The sequence below is a fragment of the Thalassophryne amazonica genome, chromosome 13 (genome assembly GCF_902500255.1).
Source record: "Thalassophryne amazonica chromosome 13, fThaAma1.1, whole genome shotgun sequence".
NCBI lineage: Eukaryota > Metazoa > Chordata > Actinopteri > Batrachoidiformes > Batrachoididae > Thalassophryne > Thalassophryne amazonica.
Window position 1 is genome coordinate 27,712,649 of NC_047115.1, and position 20,089 is coordinate 27,732,737.

The 20,089-nt window shown below is 40.4% G+C and overlaps 2 protein-coding genes across 2 annotated transcripts; both read left to right on the plus strand.

Annotated features, from left to right (window-relative positions):
- The first annotated feature begins 3,585 nt into the window (after nucleotides 1-3,585).
- Nucleotides 3,586-5,659, plus strand: hmx3a (H6 family homeobox 3a). The gene is made up of 2 exons (XM_034185061.1): nucleotides 3,586-4,224; nucleotides 4,880-5,659. The coding sequence occupies exons 1-2, from the start codon at nucleotides 3,939-3,941 to the stop codon at nucleotides 5,500-5,502; spliced, it is 909 nt and encodes a 302-aa protein (XP_034040952.1). The 5' UTR covers nucleotides 3,586-3,938; the 3' UTR covers nucleotides 5,503-5,659.
- hmx2 (H6 family homeobox 2) lies at nucleotides 4,092-19,561 on the plus strand. Its single transcript, XM_034185063.1, has 3 exons — nucleotides 4,092-4,224; nucleotides 17,912-18,261; nucleotides 18,773-19,561. The coding sequence occupies exons 2-3, from the start codon at nucleotides 17,988-17,990 to the stop codon at nucleotides 19,321-19,323; spliced, it is 825 nt and encodes a 274-aa protein (XP_034040954.1). The 5' UTR covers nucleotides 4,092-4,224; nucleotides 17,912-17,987; the 3' UTR covers nucleotides 19,324-19,561.
- The last annotated feature ends 528 nt before the right edge of the window (nucleotides 19,562-20,089 follow it).

Sequence of the window (20,089 nt, forward strand, 5' to 3'; positions counted from 1 at the left end):
GTTAATCAGGCTGTAATTCAAGATTTGCTTTGCCTCTCACCAATCAATACCTGCACAATCCCAATTAAAGTGTGCTGGGTCAGCGGAGGGCCAGCATGTCCTTTACAAGTTAAATGCAATACTTAAATCTAGGCAATCTCAGTGTGGCCTTCACTGGTTTAATGGCTCGTCCTAACAGGAGTCCTAAGTTAAAAGTCCAAGAAGGACGCAGAGTGGACAGCTTTAAGCAACGAATGCTGCCATCTGCATGGGTGCAGTTCAACATTAAGGATCGTGTGAGGTCACTGAAGTGATGTGAATCTGATTTTGACGCATGCACAGGATGGACCAAATGTATGCGTGTGGGTGGGTCCTTTGCATGTGTGTCCCCAGCATCTTAATTTAAATGTGACTCAAATCTGATCTCTGCTGTGAGAATAGTCAGATCAGGTCCAGGTCACTTACATGTGTGCACATGCAACCTGAAATCTAATTCACCCCACTTTAGCCAGTAATGTGAACGTAGCATTTGTTTCTGATAGCAATACGTGTGATGATGTTTTGTCATCCTGTTTGAAAGCCATTTTATGCAATTTTATTGTCATTGCAAGAGGACGTTATGCAGCAGACTTGAGCTATGCTCAGATTGCATAGTTAAAGTGAGCTGAATGCAATTTATTTATTTATATTTAGCTGGCTGTGCTAGCTCATTCTGATTGATATATGGAGGTGTATCAATGAAAAACTGGATATACCAAACAATTCTGATCAGGACAATTTTTTTTTCATGTAACTATTCTCACACAGTGACATCTTCAGATCAGAATCAGATCAGACTGGAATCTGATCCAGAACCCTGCACACAGTAGACCCAATTCAATGCAAACAGAAATCAGATGTTACACACACACAAACAAAAACAATCATCTATATCACATACAGGGGGATGCAAAAAAAAAAAAAAAAAGAAAGAAAAGAAGCTAGTCCAGCCCATGAGTGTTTCCAGAGGAAGCCCTTGGTGGTATGGACCACTCCTGGAATATGATTGGACACCCCAGGTGCCATCCCATTATTGTAAACTACGATTAGCTGTCTGCCCAGGCAGAGGTGGGACATTAATTGAACCTTTGATGCGAAACTTGTCAGTTATATGTGTAGAGGTGCAATAGCCACTATGTAATTTTGTTCCCTTAGCTTATTTACAAAAAGGCTGATTTTATAATTACATTGATAACTGATAGATCATCAGCCTTAAAATGGACTGTTAGGTTATGTTAACTAAGTGAATGTGACGTGTGTGTGTGTGCGCGCGCGCATGTGTGCGCTCCTACTTCATGCCACCTCTGCAAAAATCAGTCGTGTCCCCCAGACACCCCCCCAAGTCAAATAAGTCTGGATACGCCACTGCTTCAGCCTGTAAACTAAAACCATGTTTCATTACTCTTTTAATCAAACTAAAATAAGTGCTGTTACACTACAAAGACTCACAACTTCACAACTTAAAACCACAAACTCACCGTTTCAAACATATTTTGAAGAAACACACAACATCTCACCTTTTTTTTTCATTCTTCCAGTTTTCTCTCGGGGTGCTTTTGCCACAGCATCCATGTCTTTTGTCACAATTTTTGAGCCAAAGAAAGGAATTCTCACAAGATATCAAAACAAAAATCTATATTTAATATGGGAGCAATTACAAGCCGAAGTTGGCTGCACAGGGCCGTTGTCACCAGAGCGTGTGTTTTTCATCAAATAGGTCATTAGACGATGATGGATGTAAACCTATAAAGTATCTCAACTGGACCTTTTAACAAACCATAAGCAACACTATCATTTCTCTAATAGAACCTGCTGACCATGTCATTCCCTCCTGCCATTTGTCATTTTTCCTTGTGAAATAATCAATATCTGGGCGCTTTGAAATAAATAATATAAAAGTCATAGTAACCTACCCGAGGAGCAACAAAAATAGACTTATGGAGCATTCACAAGGCCTATATGGCTTCTCCTCCACGTTACTATCAATGCATAATGTGAACTGTATTCTAATAAGTAAAGAATACAGGTTTACTTTTAGAAATACCATCCAATATATTATATTATCCTCAGTGGAATGTAATATTTTTTTATGCAAGTTATGATTTGTGAACTAAATGTTTGAACGCATCAAATGGACAAACACCTGCAGGAATCACCTCAATAAATAATGAAATAAGTCGAACAAATTTGATCATTCAGGATGAAATAATGCAATCATTTAAACTATGCTGCGATAGAGTGAATTATTATTTAACATGAAGTGCTGCAGAGAAGATATTTTGTTCTGCAGTGAGTACATGTGGTAGTGGGATGCCCAACTGGTTAAGTGCGCTTGTTTCCAGTGCAGAATGTTCCTGGATCAAACCCCACCCCCTGACCATTCTCCATGTAATATGCATTTGCGTCAGGGAGTAAAATTTGTGCCAAATTAACATGCAGCGCCACCTCAGATCTGAATACATGTGGTCTTACTCCAAATAGTGTTAAATCTACTCTATCATAGTGCTGAATCAACTGTTTAATTGTGTGAAATCATGTTAATCAACTCTGTTGGAGTTCATTTTGTCTACACTGTGACAGAGTTGACTGAACCATATGTAGTCACTGCAGAGTACATTTTACTCTGCAAAACTTACTCTCTATGAGGTGAGAGTCTACCAGTGTGTCAACACATTTTCTCTCCACACCTTGATAAATGCAAAAGTTCAAACACACATTTGCATTTCAGGCTCTTCGCCCACAGAGGGCGCTGTCCCCTCGCTCTTCTCCACAAGGTCTCCTTATTTTGAACAAGTCTATACACAGTTTTATTACACGGAGAGTGCAGTCTGAAGGAGGAATTAACCAAATCGACCAGGTTAAAGTAAACGACCAGACAAAACACAGACATCCTGAAAATCGCCCTCGATGAAAACACTTTAATTATTAGTGTTATTATTTTTTTAATCAGCTCGATCTTTGGTGACACGCTGAAAAACTGCATCTGATGTTTGTATTATTATTATTATTATTATTATTGTTATCTTTTTTGAGGGTGTGTCTGACTCTCTCTCTCGCTCTCTCTCTCTCTCTCTCTCTCTCTCACTCACTCACTCACTCACTCTCACACACACACACACACACACACACACACACACACACACACACACACACACACACACACACACACACACACACACACACACATATATATATATGTGTGTGTGTGTGAGTGCGTAAAATTGCTTGGAAACATGTGCTGTTGCACTGCTGTTACAGGATGCTGTACTCCAAATAGATCAAACTTGGCCTTCATATTTAAGGTAGAAATATTTTCGACCATTATGCAATTCCCCAATTTTTTGAAGTTTTATTAAAAAAAATCCGCCAGGCTGCAAGGTGACAAAAGTCCTGCAGTCGAAGTGTTTTTTTTTTAACACTCTAACCACTTCAAAGCTTCCTTTTTAGCGTTTACAGCATCTCTGTGTTCATTTGCTGCCTAATTGGACTGCATGAGGCCAATAACAGGAGAGCGCACGGATCCAGGGAGGGGAGGATGGTGCTCTCTCTCTCCCTCTCTCTCTCTCTCTCTCTCTCTCTCTCTCTCTCTCGTGTCTCTCCCTTAATCCCATTTGCCATTGTACATGCCCAATCGCCTATACTTTCCGCATTTAACTTGGATGACATTTTTATTTCATCATTAGCATCAGACACCAGGACCGACTGACACGTGGACACGGACTCCGGGATGAAATATCTCAGTGTTTACAGTTTGTTTCCTCACACATTTTGTTTGATCACTTTTTTAGCCTGAAGAAAAAAAATAATCCGCGACGTAAAATCGACTTACCGCTTTCAGAACAGCCATCAGAAGTGCGCAAGTTTTTTTTTTGTTTGTTTGTTTTTGAACTTCCGTGGCGTTGTGAGTTCAGAGCACAGCCATGCCAGAGACGCAAGAGACGTGCGCTTCGGCCAAGGACTCTCCTTTCTTTATTAAAAACCTGCTGAACTGTGACAGCAAACCGTCCAAACCCAAACCCGTTCTAGCCGCGACCAAAGCGGCCCTGGACGGAGGATTTTCTCTTTCCCAGGTCGGAGATTTCTGCTTTCCCCGCTTCGACCTACCGGCGCAGAGGTTCAGTCTCCCGGCTCATTATTTGGAGCGCACCTCGGCGTGGTGGTACCCATACGCCCTCAGCTCATCCGCCCACCTCCACAGAACCGAAGGTAAGAATAAGTGCAAAACTAAATCGTGTTTAAAACGAGAGGAAATTCTGACAGATTTCGATGATCCGGCTCAGATGGCTTCGGTAATAACATGGCGCGTAATCAAAAATGTTGCCTAAAAACGTGAACTTTATAGTCATTAGTTATACTAAATGAACCACAATACGCAGTAAATCGACACAAAGTCCTGGAGGCGTATTTTGTGATGTCATGTAAACTAATGGATCAGTATACAAGCGGCACACTTTGTGCGTAAAATGGATCAGACATGGATCGAGGTGATGATGCGCGGCAGTCGGTGCACGCCAACATCCCGATCACTGTCAGCCAGCTTTTACTTTATGTGATTTGCACACTTGGGGTTTGATGACTGGCACTTTTACGCATTCGTGCGCAGAAAAAGACTCGCAGCTTCACGTTTGATTTGTTAAAATTGCTAAATGCCACAAAGTGTTGCCGTTTTGTCGAAATAATATTTTAAGATGCTTGAGAAATGTATTTTTGTTGTTGTTGTGTTGGGAACAAAACTGGTCGTGTTTTATGTGCCAAATTGTTTCCTGGCACCACAGGTTGTGGATCAACAGGCTATAAAATCTATACACGTTTGCGCACTAACACAAGTTTTAAAATTCATCTTCTGTGTTCCTATTTTTAGTCGTTGAGAAAACAGAAGCCAGAGAATCCTCTCCGACCTCGGGCACGGACAGAGATTCGCCGGACCTGGTGTTCAAATCCGAGCCAGACACTAAAGAGGACGACGAGGAGGACGACAACAACAACAACAAAAGCGGCGATGAGATCATCCTGGAGGAGAGCGACGCGGAGGAAGCGAAAAAAGACGAGGCGGAGGAGTGGAGGAAGAGGGACGACGACAAGAAGCCGTGCCGCAAGAAGAAAACGCGCACGGTTTTCTCCCGGAGCCAGGTGTTCCAGCTGGAGTCCACCTTCGACATGAAGCGCTACCTGAGCAGCTCGGAGCGGGCCGGCCTGGCCGCCTCCCTCCATCTGACCGAGACGCAGGTCAAGATCTGGTTCCAGAACCGGAGAAACAAGTGGAAGAGGCAGCTGGCCGCCGAGCTGGAGGCCGCCAACCTGAGCCACGCCGAGGCGCAGAGGATAGTCCGGGTCCCCATCCTCTACCACGAGAACACGGCCTCGGAGAGCGGGGGCGCGGCTGCCAACGTGCCCGTGAGCCAGCCGCTCCTTACCTTCCCGCACCCCGGCGTCTATTACTCCCATCCCATCGTCACGTCGGTGCCGCTGCTCAGACCGGTTTGAGAGAGAAAAACAAAACAACTCAGTTTTTCTGTGCAAAATAGTCAAACTCACGAGAAAATCAAATAAAAACTTCATATTTTTATACAACTGAAAAAAAGCCACTGTTATGCCCATGTGGACTTGTTTTGGCAAATATATTTTGTTTAATTCCACGAGGGCGCAGTTTACACGTGATCCGATTATTATTATTATTATTATTATTTTCTTTTATTATTATTATTATTGCCTCAGGTGTGTACCTGCTTACACTGCCCCGTGACCATTTTAATTAAAAAATTTCAATGCCAACGTGAAAAAGCAAATTTGATCTTGTGTAACATTATTATTATTATTATTATTATTATTGCCTCAGGCGTTCACCTGCTTTCACTTGCTCGAGAGCTTTTTCTTTTGTTAAATTCCAGTGCCAATTTGGAAAGCAATTGTTGTGGTGTAACAGCATTATTATTATTATTATTATTACTATTATTATTATTATTATTATTATTATTTTACAGGATTGCTAACAGACGACGTGCAATAGACTCATTCACAAATCAATAAAGAAACGCGTGTTTGCTGACCCACAGTGGGATTTGTGACGAGGCTTTTGTTGTAATATTTTGCGTGCCGGGGGACAATCAGGACACACTGTAAAATACCCACGGGGCTTATTACAGTTTCACGCTCCATCCACGAACTTCAAGCACAAGCGTGAGCTCCGGTGTCGGACAACTTTTGTGTTTTCTGAGCAGCTGCGGCGAAAATCGACCACTTTGGTGTGTACAAATGTAAATGTATATATTTAATGAAGCTGAGGAGGACACGAACTGCCACGTGCCGCGGAGGTACAGTAAACAAACACGGGGGAAAAAAAAAAGAATTAAGAAACAAGTTTTGATATTGTATTGCTGAACAACGTTGTGAAATAAATGGAGAATATGCCTTACATTTTTTTTAGGAGTGAAAATTTTGTGTGCTTTGTATTTCGTATTTATTCAGTTTTTCCTGTATTTCTTTTGAAGGATTAGTCAATAGAAAATGTATTTATTTATTTATTTATTTATTCTAACCAAATGTGTGTGTGTGTGTGTGTGTGTGTGTGTGTGTATATATATATATATTTTTTTTTTTTGCTGAACTTATACACAGACACCCCCCCCCCACACACATACACACAGCCAAGCACGCGCACGCACGTACTCTCGCGTGTGCAGGTGTTTTACCGTAATCTTACTGTGACGCTCTTTAAAAAACGTTATCTTACTTAAAAAAAAAAAAACAGTGGGGGCAGGGGGAAGGTGCGTCGGTCAATTACATGCGTAATTGGCGCCACCTTGTAAAAATTACGCGTAATGTATTCAGAGGAGATTGTGAACAGTTTTTTTTTTCGCCCCTCCCTTTTGTGTGTGCGTGCGCGTAGAGTTTGACCTTGGATGTCAGGACTCCATGGCGAGAATCACACTTTTGGCTTTTTAAAAATGTAATGATTTTTTTTTTCAGTGGAGACTCGATACTATTATTTTCTTGTTTGCATTTTACCTTATACTCATACCCCCATCCACCCTCACGCAGAACACAAAACTGCGTTTTTTTCTTCCCCTGACTGTTTTTGAAATTAGTGAAGTTCTGTCGTTTTTGTAAGGAAAATCTGCAGTGCCATTGATATTTAATTCAAATAATTGATGAAGGTAATTTCAAATGCTTTATGTAATTAAAATATTGAAAATGCATATCCTTAATGTTTAAAAGGATTTAATTTGGATTAAATAAACAAAATACTCTGAATCAATGGCTTAATAACAAAATAAAATAAAATGCTGTAACATTTCAAAAAGCAAATCCTGTCCAACTGGATACTTGATGTGATTGCGCCTAAACGGATACTACTACAAGTACTATGCTGCTGCTGCTACTACTACTACTACTACTACTACTACTACTACTACTAGTATTAGTTTGGTTTCGAGTAAAAGGGTTTGGGCCAATTTTGTGTGGGCCGAACTGTCTTGATTTTAGACTTGAGAAACTCCATGAAAATAAATTAAAAACAGGAATTTGGAGACTGAAAATGAAATGAAATTGAATAAAAAATGATCATGAGATGTGAGTGGGATGTTTAAGATACACGACTGCACTTAAACAATAAACACAATTTTTCTGCAGAGCTATATGTATTTTAATCAAGGCCCTTTAGTACAAATCCTGAATCAAATAAAGGACACGGACAACAGGTCAATCATTAGTCTTCTATAATGTCTTAAATGTCAATAGTCTTCTATAATGACTTATTTTTCAGTTGTGGCGTCGGGAACATTGCGTATTATTTATACGCAGCATTCTCCTTAAATTTTGTTAGTTTTGATCAGAATCCACTTACTAAATTATTGATACCTCACTTTGAGCTAGATGCTGTAACGGTGACGGCAAAGTTACACTTTTAAGTGCGTCAGATGACCGTGTCCGCTAAATGCACAATTAATGCAACAATAAGGCACTTCATTATTTTTTTATCTGATTTTTTTTTTTAAAAGATCGGATTCCAGTTGCAGACTTTAAATTCTATTAACTAAAGAACAGGTGCAGCTTTCCAACCCCAAACACAATTTAACCAAGTATCACAACAAAATGTGCAAACATTCATAATTAAATTGATGACGATGGGAGCAAAAATCCAAAACGTTTATTTACACAACTTTGGTGTCATGCATGTTTCCAGTTGTAATTTTTTGCAGTGTTAAATTAACACTGCAGCCAGTGCATCTGATCCCGTTAAATCAAGATGATCAACACGAACATAGTTAATTTACACAACGATAAGAGCTGAATTAAAACAATTTTGAGTGGATCCACGTGAAGTTATCCGGAATCGTTTTTCTCACTCATGACGTCACCTTGCGACAAAGGGTGCATTCACATATATGTCGTCGGATCACTCTAGTATTGACGCGCACCACGCACGCGCCCACTAAACACGCTCCCATTACAGCAAATGAATAGATTGTTATGGCGTTATTCCTCTGGCACGTATCGATCTGTGCGCGTCTGCGCCAAGCCAGCAGCGCGCACAGACCGCGTGGGCTTATTATGACCTTGATTTGCGCGCATAAAATTAAGAGGGAAATAAAAAGAGCACTCGATATTTTTTAATTTGTGGGACATCTTTATGTAAAGGAGACAAAACACGATGTACACGTCTGCCTCAGAACGCACAACCATCACTGTAACCACGAGTTGGATAAACTTGTCTATTTTTAAAACTCAAGTAGCTTTAGTTAAAAAAAATAGGTTTAGAGAAAAAAAGGGGGCGGGTCCAGTATTTTTATAACTGAAGAAAGACGTTTTTTCAAATTATTGTTAAACTTTTTTTTTTTTTTTTTACATTTTTTTGTGAAAATCCCAGCATCCTTGAGATGACACATTTGTATTTGCGCGCTTATGAAGTTTGACAAAAGCGATTATTTTTTTGACAGTCGGAGTCCCATCATGACGTCATATAAACAAAACACACAATCTGAAATGTTGGAACAAGTCTTCTGATACTTCTTCCTGGAAAAAAAAAAAGTACTCCTGTTTTAAACGCATCCAATTTGCTTTCCTGATTGAACGCGAGCATCAGATTTTCATCAAAGTTCTAAGTGAAACATAGGTTGCGGGGCACCGTCTGATTGGAACAGTTTAAATTTTAATTGTGTTTTTAATTTGACATATAGTTGCTGTGAAGAATGACACCGAAACGCCGAGGGGCGGTCGATTTTCTTAATTTCTCCCCGAGGAATTGATGAGTCTATCAGGGCAGTAGATTGGAAAGCCATTAAAACTCAATGGTTAGGTTGTTAATTGGAACTTGATGGATAGGAGCCCGTGGATAGGCTGTACTGATCCAATCTTCCTGACTTTGTGTTTTCCAATAAATTACCCAGTTCATTTCCACACTCAGATTACATAAATTGTACACCTCCAGGGCCGTGCGCTCTGCGCGCGTTTACAACTCTCTCTCTCTCTCTTTCTCTCTCTCTCTGAAAAAAAAGAGGGAGGCCTGCTTTCTTGAATGAAAATCGAAACATAATCAACGTTTATACTTAGAAAATTTATTGATATCATTTTCTCTGGTAATTTCCTTATTTTAGAGCCGGGCATGCCATATATCATAATACGCGCGTGCAAAAAAAAAAGAAAAGAAAGAATAATAAATAAATAAATAAACAAAAGTGGGGGGGCTCTTTGTTTAATGTTTATCGAAGCTTGATTCTCAGATTAAAACGCCTCATAACTTCATCTGTCTTCCTCGGGTCTTTAAAGATCTTGTTCTCTCCTCACGTCGGTGACGCAGCGCGGACTTTACGCGCGCGGGCTCCAAACTCTGTGTCCACGCTGCATGTGGACTCTCTTTGCAAAAGTCGTCTCAAAGTGACGAAAGCGGCCCCCTGGCTGTCTTTGTTTGAAAAGAGCGGCATATAAAATAAACCCATTTAACTGTCATTGCAGATTTCACGCCTTATGTGTAACCACCGTAAATCCAGAACGCGCCGTCTCCCGGCCTCGTATATTATAAAAGCCGCCGTGCATAAGCGTTTGTTAAAGATCGTTTAGCAGCTGCTGGCCCCGGCGCCGCGCGAGATATTTACGCGCTGACCCAGACACGCCTGCTGAAAGGATGATGATGATAATGATGATGATGATGATGATGCAGCCATCATCTTCACCACCATCATCATTCTCATCGTGGATATGGGTCTTCACCTTTTTTTGACTCGTGATCATGGGTCTCAACCTGGTGGCCCTAGGGTCAGATACAACCTCCAGCAAGGCCTAGACTGCCAGCAAGGTTTGGTTCAGGAATTAGTATAGTAAGCTTGATCAGAGAATTTTAACAAGCATGCCAAATATTTTAAATCCCAACCTCCTGCTGTCAAAAATGAGGTCTACCTGGAAGAATAAAAAATTGCAGTTCCTTGAAAGGCCTCTTGAAGCTGGCTCCAAAAACGAGCAGATTCTTAAAGAAGCCCATGTTAAAATGTCCAGGTATAGAGGGTAGTTAAACATGTTTGCAGCCTTTTTTTTTTTTTGCTAGTTTCCCCCATGATAACATCAGGAGGGGTGATTTAAAAAAAAATAACTTTAGTTTAAGTTGTTTTAAGCTATAACATTATGCATAATTAAGCACATGGTCACTTTGAGTGACAGCTCCTGTGGTGCTGCAGAGTTCAGAGTTAACTGCACCGCTAGTTGTGGCTGCTAGCTTTTATGGACGACTGTGTCTGTCCTTTTTGAGCATTTTATTCTAAATATCTGTAATAACATGGCTTGCTCTGTGGTTAATTGTCTGAGCAGATCTGCGCTCCAGTATTTCTCTTGAGTGAAATTTTCATGTTTAATTTTGCGTGTTAGCGGCATTAGCACTTTTAGCAGCTATCAGTAGCTTGATGATGTTAGGTCCAGCTAATCCATGATTACTAAGGAAATAAGGTGGTCATGATTTTTAATAATCACACCTAAGCAACCCGTGCCCAGTCCCCAACAATATGCTTTAATAAAGCACCCCAATGAATGTTAGCCTGTTAGCCTTTAGTTTCTTCAGTCACTGAGATAGGGGCATTTTCAGATTCATTCATCCTGCCCAGGTCAGGCAAGGTTTCACCCACACTTCACCTTTTTACCCATTTATGGATTAGCTGGGATGTGGGCGGAGTAAGCACCGCCAACATGGTGGCACCCAGAATAGCACTTTTTTTTAGCTCCTGTGTATCATAAGACACTCTGCTAATGTTCAGGAGCAGATGATGTGACCCTAACTGACACCTGGTGAATGAGGCCAAAACCAGCCATAAGAGGTCACTCAGAACTAGCTTGGCCATTTTCATCATGCTGCTTAACGTCATTCGAGGTTGGCCGAGTGCCATGAGGTGTAATTTGCTACCACAAGCAAAGACCTAATACAGTGTTTGCTTCCAATTCCTGCTTCTGGTTGATGACAGATTTTGAGTTGCATGGAAGTTACATTGGTATTTCGTGTAAAAAATAAAAATAAAATAAATGATTTAATTTTCCAGTGAGTGAGCTATGCCTAAGCTATACATGACGAGTGAATGAGTGACAGACAAGACATCGGTGGTGTCGTGTCTCACCCTGCAGCTTGTGATTTGTAAGTTTGATCCCCGTCACCCCACATTTAGCGCCCCATCATAAAATGAATTTGTGCCCCTGTCATGAAAAGCACCCCATTTTCGTGATGCTATCACAAACCCATAGATTAACTGACTTTTTGTAATGCCGTCACAAACTACAGTGAGACTGGGTGATCCCCGCCACCCCGCATTTCGTGCCCAAGTCACAAAATGTGCCCCATTTTCGTGACACGTTTTTTGTTGTAATATTTATAATCCTCCCCTTTCTCCTAACTTTTACCATAACCATATCGTAAGTGTTGCCCTTCCCCTAACCTTAACCATTAACCCCTCCAGACTCCCCCGTCACCCCGCATTTCGTGCCCCTTCATAAAATAAATTTGTGTCCCTGTTAAGAAAAACACCCCATTTTTGTGACGATATCACAAAACTATAGCTTAATTGACTTTCGTAATGTCACAAACAACCGTGAGACTGGGTGATTCCCGTCACCCCGCATTTCGTGCCCCATCATAAAATGAATTTGTGCCCCTGTCATGAAAAGCACCCCATTTTCGTGGTGCTATCACAAACCCATAGATTAACTGACTTTTTGTAATGCCATCACAAACTACAGTGAGAATGGGTGATCCCCGCCACCCCGCATTTTGTGCCCAAGTCACAAAATGTGCCCCATTTTGTGACACATTTTTTACTGTAATATTTATAATCCTCCCCTTTCTTCTAACTTTTGCCATAACCATAACGTAAGTGTTGCCCTTCCCCTAACCCTAACCATTAACCCCTCCAGACTCCCCCGTCACCCCGCATTTCGTGTCCCTGTCATAAAATGAATTTGTGCCCCTGTCGAAAAAAGCACCCCATTTTCGTGATGATACCACGAACCGTAATGCCGTCACGAACTCACGAATGCCTCACGAATGCTGTGAGGCTGGGTGACCCCCCCGCCCCACATTTCGTGCCCTGTCACAAAATGAATTTGTTCATTCCCCCATCACGAAAAGCTCCACATTTTCATGATGGTATCATGAACCCATAGATTAATTGACTTTTTTCATAATGCTGTCAAGAACTGCCATGAGACTGAGTTGTTCCAGATCAGAGTATGAGAGGAATGGTTGGGGGCCATGCAGGTTGAGAAAAACAGGTGGCCCAGTGCAATTCTTTCAAATGGGTCCAGAGCAGGAGTGAAGATTTTACATCCTCAGTTCATGAAAGTATTTATCCTCTTAATGCTGGAGGGACATAGGGGTGGGCAAATGTTTTATAATTGTTTTTTCGCAGCAACACATAGATATTGCTGAAAACGTATCTCCTCTGGAACTCTGGAGCACAAACACATTTTCTGGTGCCGTGATTCTATGAAAAATCAAACAGCATCCACAGCAAATCCAGCTGGGAAGCTGTGATAACATGATTGACAAGATGATGGCTGATTATCCGAGCAAAAAAACAAACAAACAAACAAACAAACAAAAAAAACTGTAAGTTATCTTTTCCTTATTATTATGGTTAATGAAAAAAACAAAACCTGACCATAACTTGAACCACAATGCAAGCATGCGTTTCTAAACATTTTAAGCGAAACGTGCTGCGCATGCCTGTCGGAATTCGTACCAGTGTGCATGAAATGGAATGCTTACTGTATTTTCTGGAGTATAAGTTGTATATATATATATATATATATATATATATATATTTTTTTTTTACTAGTTTAAGTCCTGTGACTTGTACTCCAGTGCAACTTATACACTGAAAAATCACACGTTCATTATTAACAATTATATTGACTATTTATACAAGACTTTCATAGAAATCAAAGCATTAAACAAAATAAACTCTAATAATAAAATAAAATAGGGCAGCACGGCTGCTTAGTGGTTAGCACTGTTGCCTCACAGCGAGAAGGTCGTGGGTTCAATTCCCGTGGCCTTTCTGTGTGGAGTTTGCATGTTCTCCCCGTGTTTGCGTGGGTTTCCTCCGAGTGCTCCGGTTTCTTCCCACATCCAAAGACATGCGGGTTAGATGGATTGGAATCTTTAAAATTGTCCGTAGGTGTGTGTGTGGGTGTGTCTGTGTTTGTTTGTGGCCCTGCGACAGACTGGCGTCCTGTCCTGGGTGTACCCCGCCTCACGCTCTATGGCTGCTGGGATAGGCTCCAGCCCCCCTGCGACCCTTAATTGGACTAAGCGGTAGAAGATGAATGAATGAATGAATAAAATAAAATAATGTTAATAATAAAAAGTGCACTACAACAATGCACAAAATTCCAAATTAAAGAGCTGATAATACAGGGAAAAAAGAAAAAAAGTGTGACTTATACTCCAGAAAATATGATCACTTTTCATATCATATCATACAAAATGTGCCATGAAAATATGGTGAACAATGACATCTGTGACTAGTAGAAAGTAGCTTTGACACTTGTGCCGAGTTGTGTGCTGTGGTTGTGCTCCACTTTGCACCACATAGCAAACATAGCACTTTGCTGCATGATTTGTTAGGAAACAACCAGAAATAAAGACACACTGAAAAATGTTGGTATTAATGATATCAGATCATTGGGCTTTGAGCACTGCCAGTTTTGTGCTTTTCTGAGGAAAAGTCAAGCAACAATCACGCTTGCTTATAATTTGCTGATATTTTTCCTCTCCTTTCTTGGACTCTGTGATCGCCAAAGTGGTCACCTCCTGTGTGAAGTGAACCTGACCAGTGACCCTTAGATAATTTGATTTTGAGACCACTGCTTAAGATGTTTTGGGGAAAGAAGGCTGAATATCGTCTGGCTACCGGGAAGGTCAGTGACATGATTAAATATGACCATTTGTAATGTGTCCAGGGCTCTCTTACAAAGCAGTAAAAGAGGGATAATGTGCACAACCGCCGGCTCGAGCACAGCAGCTGTCCAGACCCAGAGAGAGAGAGAGAGACAGAGAGAGAGAGAGACAGAGAGACAGAATGGGGAGCACGAGGAGGGGCGTGGTGGGAAGTGTGCCTGTGCCTGTGTGTGCTCAGCCCCCACCGCCGCCAATCAATTAGTCAATCAATTAGCCGGCCTCCACTCCATGCGTGGTCATCACGAGGCAGATTAGCTCAGTAATGATCAAATTAATTCTTAATTGCAGATAATGGACGTGGAATGAGTTTATTATTTCCAGAAAAAATGAGTTCTGCCGCTGTATTAGTTCCCAGGCAGCAATGCGACCATTTCACCAGGTTAATAGAAGAAGACAGGTCCTTGTGAGGTCATCCTAAGTGACTGAACCTATCAGGGTGCACAATAGATAAACATGTTGCATTTTAATGCACCATATGACTGAACCTGCACCAAGTATTTTAATGATATATGGCAATCTGTGGACATTTCTGTGCATTTCAAGGAAAAGTTTAGAGCATGTTGGGATTTAATGACGTTTTCACAGTGACCTTGTCAGACAGGAGTGCCCAGGAACTGATCCACCAACTTTACAGTTTCAGAACAACATGCTTTAAACCAGTGCACTTTCTTCCCATAATGGTGCAACAATACCATTTTACTTTTGTTGATTGTTTCCAGCATATATACTATCTGACTCTGAGTAAACCAGAAAAGAAAGAGAGTAACATTGCCATTAAAAGTAAAATAAAATAAAATAAAAAAGTTGATAGTTGGTACCATTTAATTTTTTTAATGCAAACAATTTCATTAAATCTTTTGCATGAAATTAATTTATCGGGTTTTACGGTGATCCGAGGAACTCCTTGATAAAGCTTCAGTGTTTGACAGATATTTTAACCTTGAGGGAAGTCAAGATAGTTGCAGTATGTGTTATCACAGTGAAATCAGTGTATATGGCTTATTTGGTCAAACAGACTGTTCACAAACCAGAAGATCCTCAGCTCAGGATTTAACTGCTTTCTTGAGCTGTAGCACACTTGGTTAAACTTCTTAGGACATTACATTGTTATGCTCATTTAAGATGATTTATCTCATCTTAACAAAGTTCATTTTACTTGAAATGAGTTTCAAGTTAAAGTTCTAACAATGTATTTTGAGTACATAAGCATACTAAAAAAACTATGTGCAAATCTTATTCACATTAACAGTGTTGTATGGCTCAACAAGAACTCAAACTCTGTATTTAACCAAACCTTAAAATTGCAGATAGTAAATGTGTGTGTGTGTGTTTTCCATTTTATGAATATTTACAGTATATTGCTGGTGACACTGTTAAATGTATAGATTTATGAAACATGGGACATGATGGTAAACTGTCCTTTTGGCCAATACTCACTGCTGATACTCTACTGTAAAATTCTAATGAAGAAGAGACTGCTGCCTGTGCCCTTAACTGTTCAATAAATGTATGAAAAATGCTGTATTTTTACTGGTTTGGCTAAGAGTAATCAATTGCTATTGCTGCCTGGGCTAACCCAGCATGAAGGGAATTCTGTGCATCCCTAAAATTTCAGGAAAAAAGCATTTGGCGTAACATAGTCATTAAATTAATTATTCTCATACCAGTTTCACTTCGATGTCTTGATGGTTATTAAAATAATCACACTGGAGGCAAAATCTTTCAGCAACCCTCCTAGATATGTCTGCCAATCTATAATGTTCAGTTTATAGATATCTATATGTCTATCAGTTGACAGACATATCTGCAGACACAGATTAGCTAGATACACGTGTCTATCAATCTATAGATACAGATTAGACATACATCACAGACATAGAAATTCTGAATCTGTGACTAATGATTTGACAGATATATCTATCAATTTATAGATACAGTTTAGACTGACATGTCTATCATACTATAGATACAGATAATAGAGATACGTTTATGAATCTGCAGATACAGATGAAATAGATACATGAGTCTATCAATCTTTAGATACAGATTAGATAGACACTTCTTTCAAACTATAGATAAAGATTAACCAGACAGGTCTATCAATCTATAGATACACATTAGAGAGATAAATCTGTCTATGAATCTGTAGATACAGATTAGACAGATGCATGTCTATGAATTTGTACATACAGATTAGATGGATACATGTCTATGAATCTATTGATACAGATTATAGACATATAAATGTCTATGAATCTATGGCTAATGATATGATAGATATATCTATCAATCTATAGATACTAGGCATGTGAATCTCCTCACTGACAATGATTTGATAATCACCTCGATACACCAGCAATACGATACATATAGCGATACATGACAATACTGATGATATGATGCGATTCACCCTGTCTGATTCAATGCGATTTGATATATATTTGATGGCAATTCATTTCCTCACAATGTGATATGATATGATATATATATATATATATATATATATATATATATATATATATATATATATATATATATGTCTATGAATGTGTAGATAGAGATTAGACAGACAAGTCTATCATTCAATAGATATAGATTAGATAGATATATGTCTATGAATCTAGACATAGATTAGACATACATATGAAGGGCGACTGGGAAATTTTGAGCCTGACCTAGAAAAAGTAGTGTGGTTCTCTATCTATACATCCATACAGCCATCCATCCATCATCTTTACCCACTCCTCCAATTAAGAGTCATGAGGGTGGGGTGGGGTATGGAGTTTATCCCAGCAGTCATAGGGCATGAGGCATGGTACAACCTGGACAGGACGCTAGTCTATTGCAGGGCGGTGTGGTTCTCCATCTTTTGCATTCTGAGAAAACATTTTTCAACATTGCACCCAGTGAGTGAAAACTTGACACATTCTTGAGAAATGTTGGTTTCTCAGAATGCAAAAGATGGAGAACCACTCAGTTTTGAGTCTGACCCAGAAAAAGTACATATATAGTGTATACACACACACACACACACACACTTTATATATATATATATATATATATATATATATATATATATATATATATATATATATATATATATATATATATATATGATTTATGCTAAAAACGTGTGTGTAATCATTATTGTGGTCAAATCTTTGTAGTCATTACATCCTTCTTCATGTGTCTCGCTGTCCTCGGTTCCAAATATTGACAGGAGTTTAAAATTTGCGGGTTTAAGTCAGAGTCTGTGATTGGCTCCGAAGCGTCTTACCTACATGCAAATAGGGCGACGTCACCCCCCTGCCTCCGATCCACAGTGCGGGGAGGAGGACCGGGATTACACTCATGTTCCTCGAGCTCTAGAAAAAACAACTCCAACTCCTTCCATGCAAAAGTCCAAAAAAAAAAAAAAAAAAAAAAAAAGGACCACCGCGGTCGTGGCCGATTTTTACGCACCAGTCGCGCAGAAACCATTAACGGAATACAAGACAGAGGCAGATTCAGTCAATACTGCGATTACTGTTATGAAGCGAGAATGAGTAGCGCAGAAGACAGCGGGAGCAAATGCTCGTCGGGCCCGATTTCCAGCTTCACCATCCAGTCGATTTTAGGGACGCCGAACGACGCGCCGCGCACCGGGACCAAGGAGCTCTCCAAGGGGCCGCCGCCGGCGCAGCGGAGACGCTCACTGTCCGTGTCCTCGGAGGATGAGTGCAGCGGAGGGGAGGACTCAGCAGACTGCTTCTGTTCCGACACGGGTCACAGCGAACCATGCAACCAGCACCAAACCCACAACTTCTCATGTTTAGGTGAGGAATGCTATTATGAATTGTTAAATTTGCACATTTTAGGAAAGAAAGGGGGAAAAAAAAAGTCATTTCGCGCATTGTTTTGGAGCAAAGATGCCTGTTGCCTGGGTGATGTGAATTTTTTTTCGTGCCCATAAAATTTGCAGAGGAGTTTGGGATTAATTAGTGAAAACAAAATCACCAGGCGTCTCTCCTTTTTTTTTTTTTTTATTTTTTTTTTTAAATTTGTAGCCTATAATTTCATGCACTCCATCCACCCACTTGTTTGTGTGCAGCGGTGGAAGAGTGTAAGGTCGAATAATTACCTCTCTCATTTCAAATTTAATTGATTCCCCTAATTGATGAACCATGTTTCCAAATGGTTCCACTGGCCGTCCTCAATTGAGCGTAAAATACAGCTGGATTTAATTAATTTACAGTTTTTAAAAGAGGGAGAGATACTTCATAAATTATATGGTGTATTTTTTTTTTTTTTGAGTTTCTTGAATATCAAGAAGTGTTCATGTTTTAGGTCCAACGAAAGGACTCCTGTCTGGGAACGACGCGCACGCACGGCGGCCGCACCACCTGCCGCAGCCTCTGCTGCCGGACTATAAGGAGGAGCAGGAGCGACCGTGCCACCAAATGTCTCCTCTGTCGGAGGAGCGACAGACGGACGCTGCGGACAAGCAGGGCGGCTCGGCCAAGAAGAAGACGCGCACGGTTTTCTCACGGAGTCAGGTGTACCAGCTGGAGTCCACCTTCGACATGAAGCGCTACCTGAGCAGCTCGGAGCGGGCCTGCTTAGCTTCCAGCCTGCAGCTGACGGAGACTCAGGTGAAGACGTGGTTCCAGAACCGGAGGAACAAGTGGAAACGGCAGCTCTCGGCGGAACTGGAGGCGGCCAACATGGCACACGCGTCCGCACAGACACTGGTGGGGATGCCGCTGGTTTTCAGAGATAACTCCTTACTGCGCGTTCCTGTTCCGCGCTCCATCGCCTTCCCGACGCCCCTGTATTACCCGGGAAGCAACCTGCCAGCTTTACCGTTATACAACCTGTATAACAAGATTGAGTACTGACCCACTCCGTGCGTAAAGACGCACAAAAACGACACTTGTGAATATCCTACAAAAACCGCCTGTATATTGTTTCACTTTATTTGCTGATTTAAATCTTATTATGCAGTAAGCTCCACGTCTCACAAGAAAGCAATCAAGCTTCCTCATGTATGTATAAAATACACAATGTGTATAATTAACTACAATATTTTTTACTTTTATTTTTCAGCTAATACATAAAATTTTTCCTTCAAGTCACGTTAAAAAAATAATGATGCTTTCACTCAGATTTTACCCATAATTGCTTATCAGACATACTGCAAAGCATTAGCACTGGTTAACCGGTCCTTCTGAGGAAATATACGATTGTTTATGTGGAATTTGGTCCTTCATTAAGAACATTCTCATTCAATAAATTTTCTATTTCAGTGAAAACTGCATTTGCTTCATTTAATTTGTGCTTATGTTTGTGTGTTTTTATTTTGTATATACTATTTGCACACAACATTTTTTTTCCACTGCTTTTACATTCTGCACACATTACTGTGCAAAAGTCTTAGACAGCCTTGTGTTTCCATTTAAATGTGTTTTTCTTTATCAGTGTGCAAATGTGAAGGTTCCAAATAATAACTTAATAATTCTTCCAATTTTATTAAGAGAAGTAACAGACATTTTTTAGATTAATAAATCATGACGGCTTTGTTTGCATGATGTCACAAAGGCAAACAGGGGGATAATAAATACTCCAATAATGAATTGATAGATGAGATGTTCCAGGAAAACAATG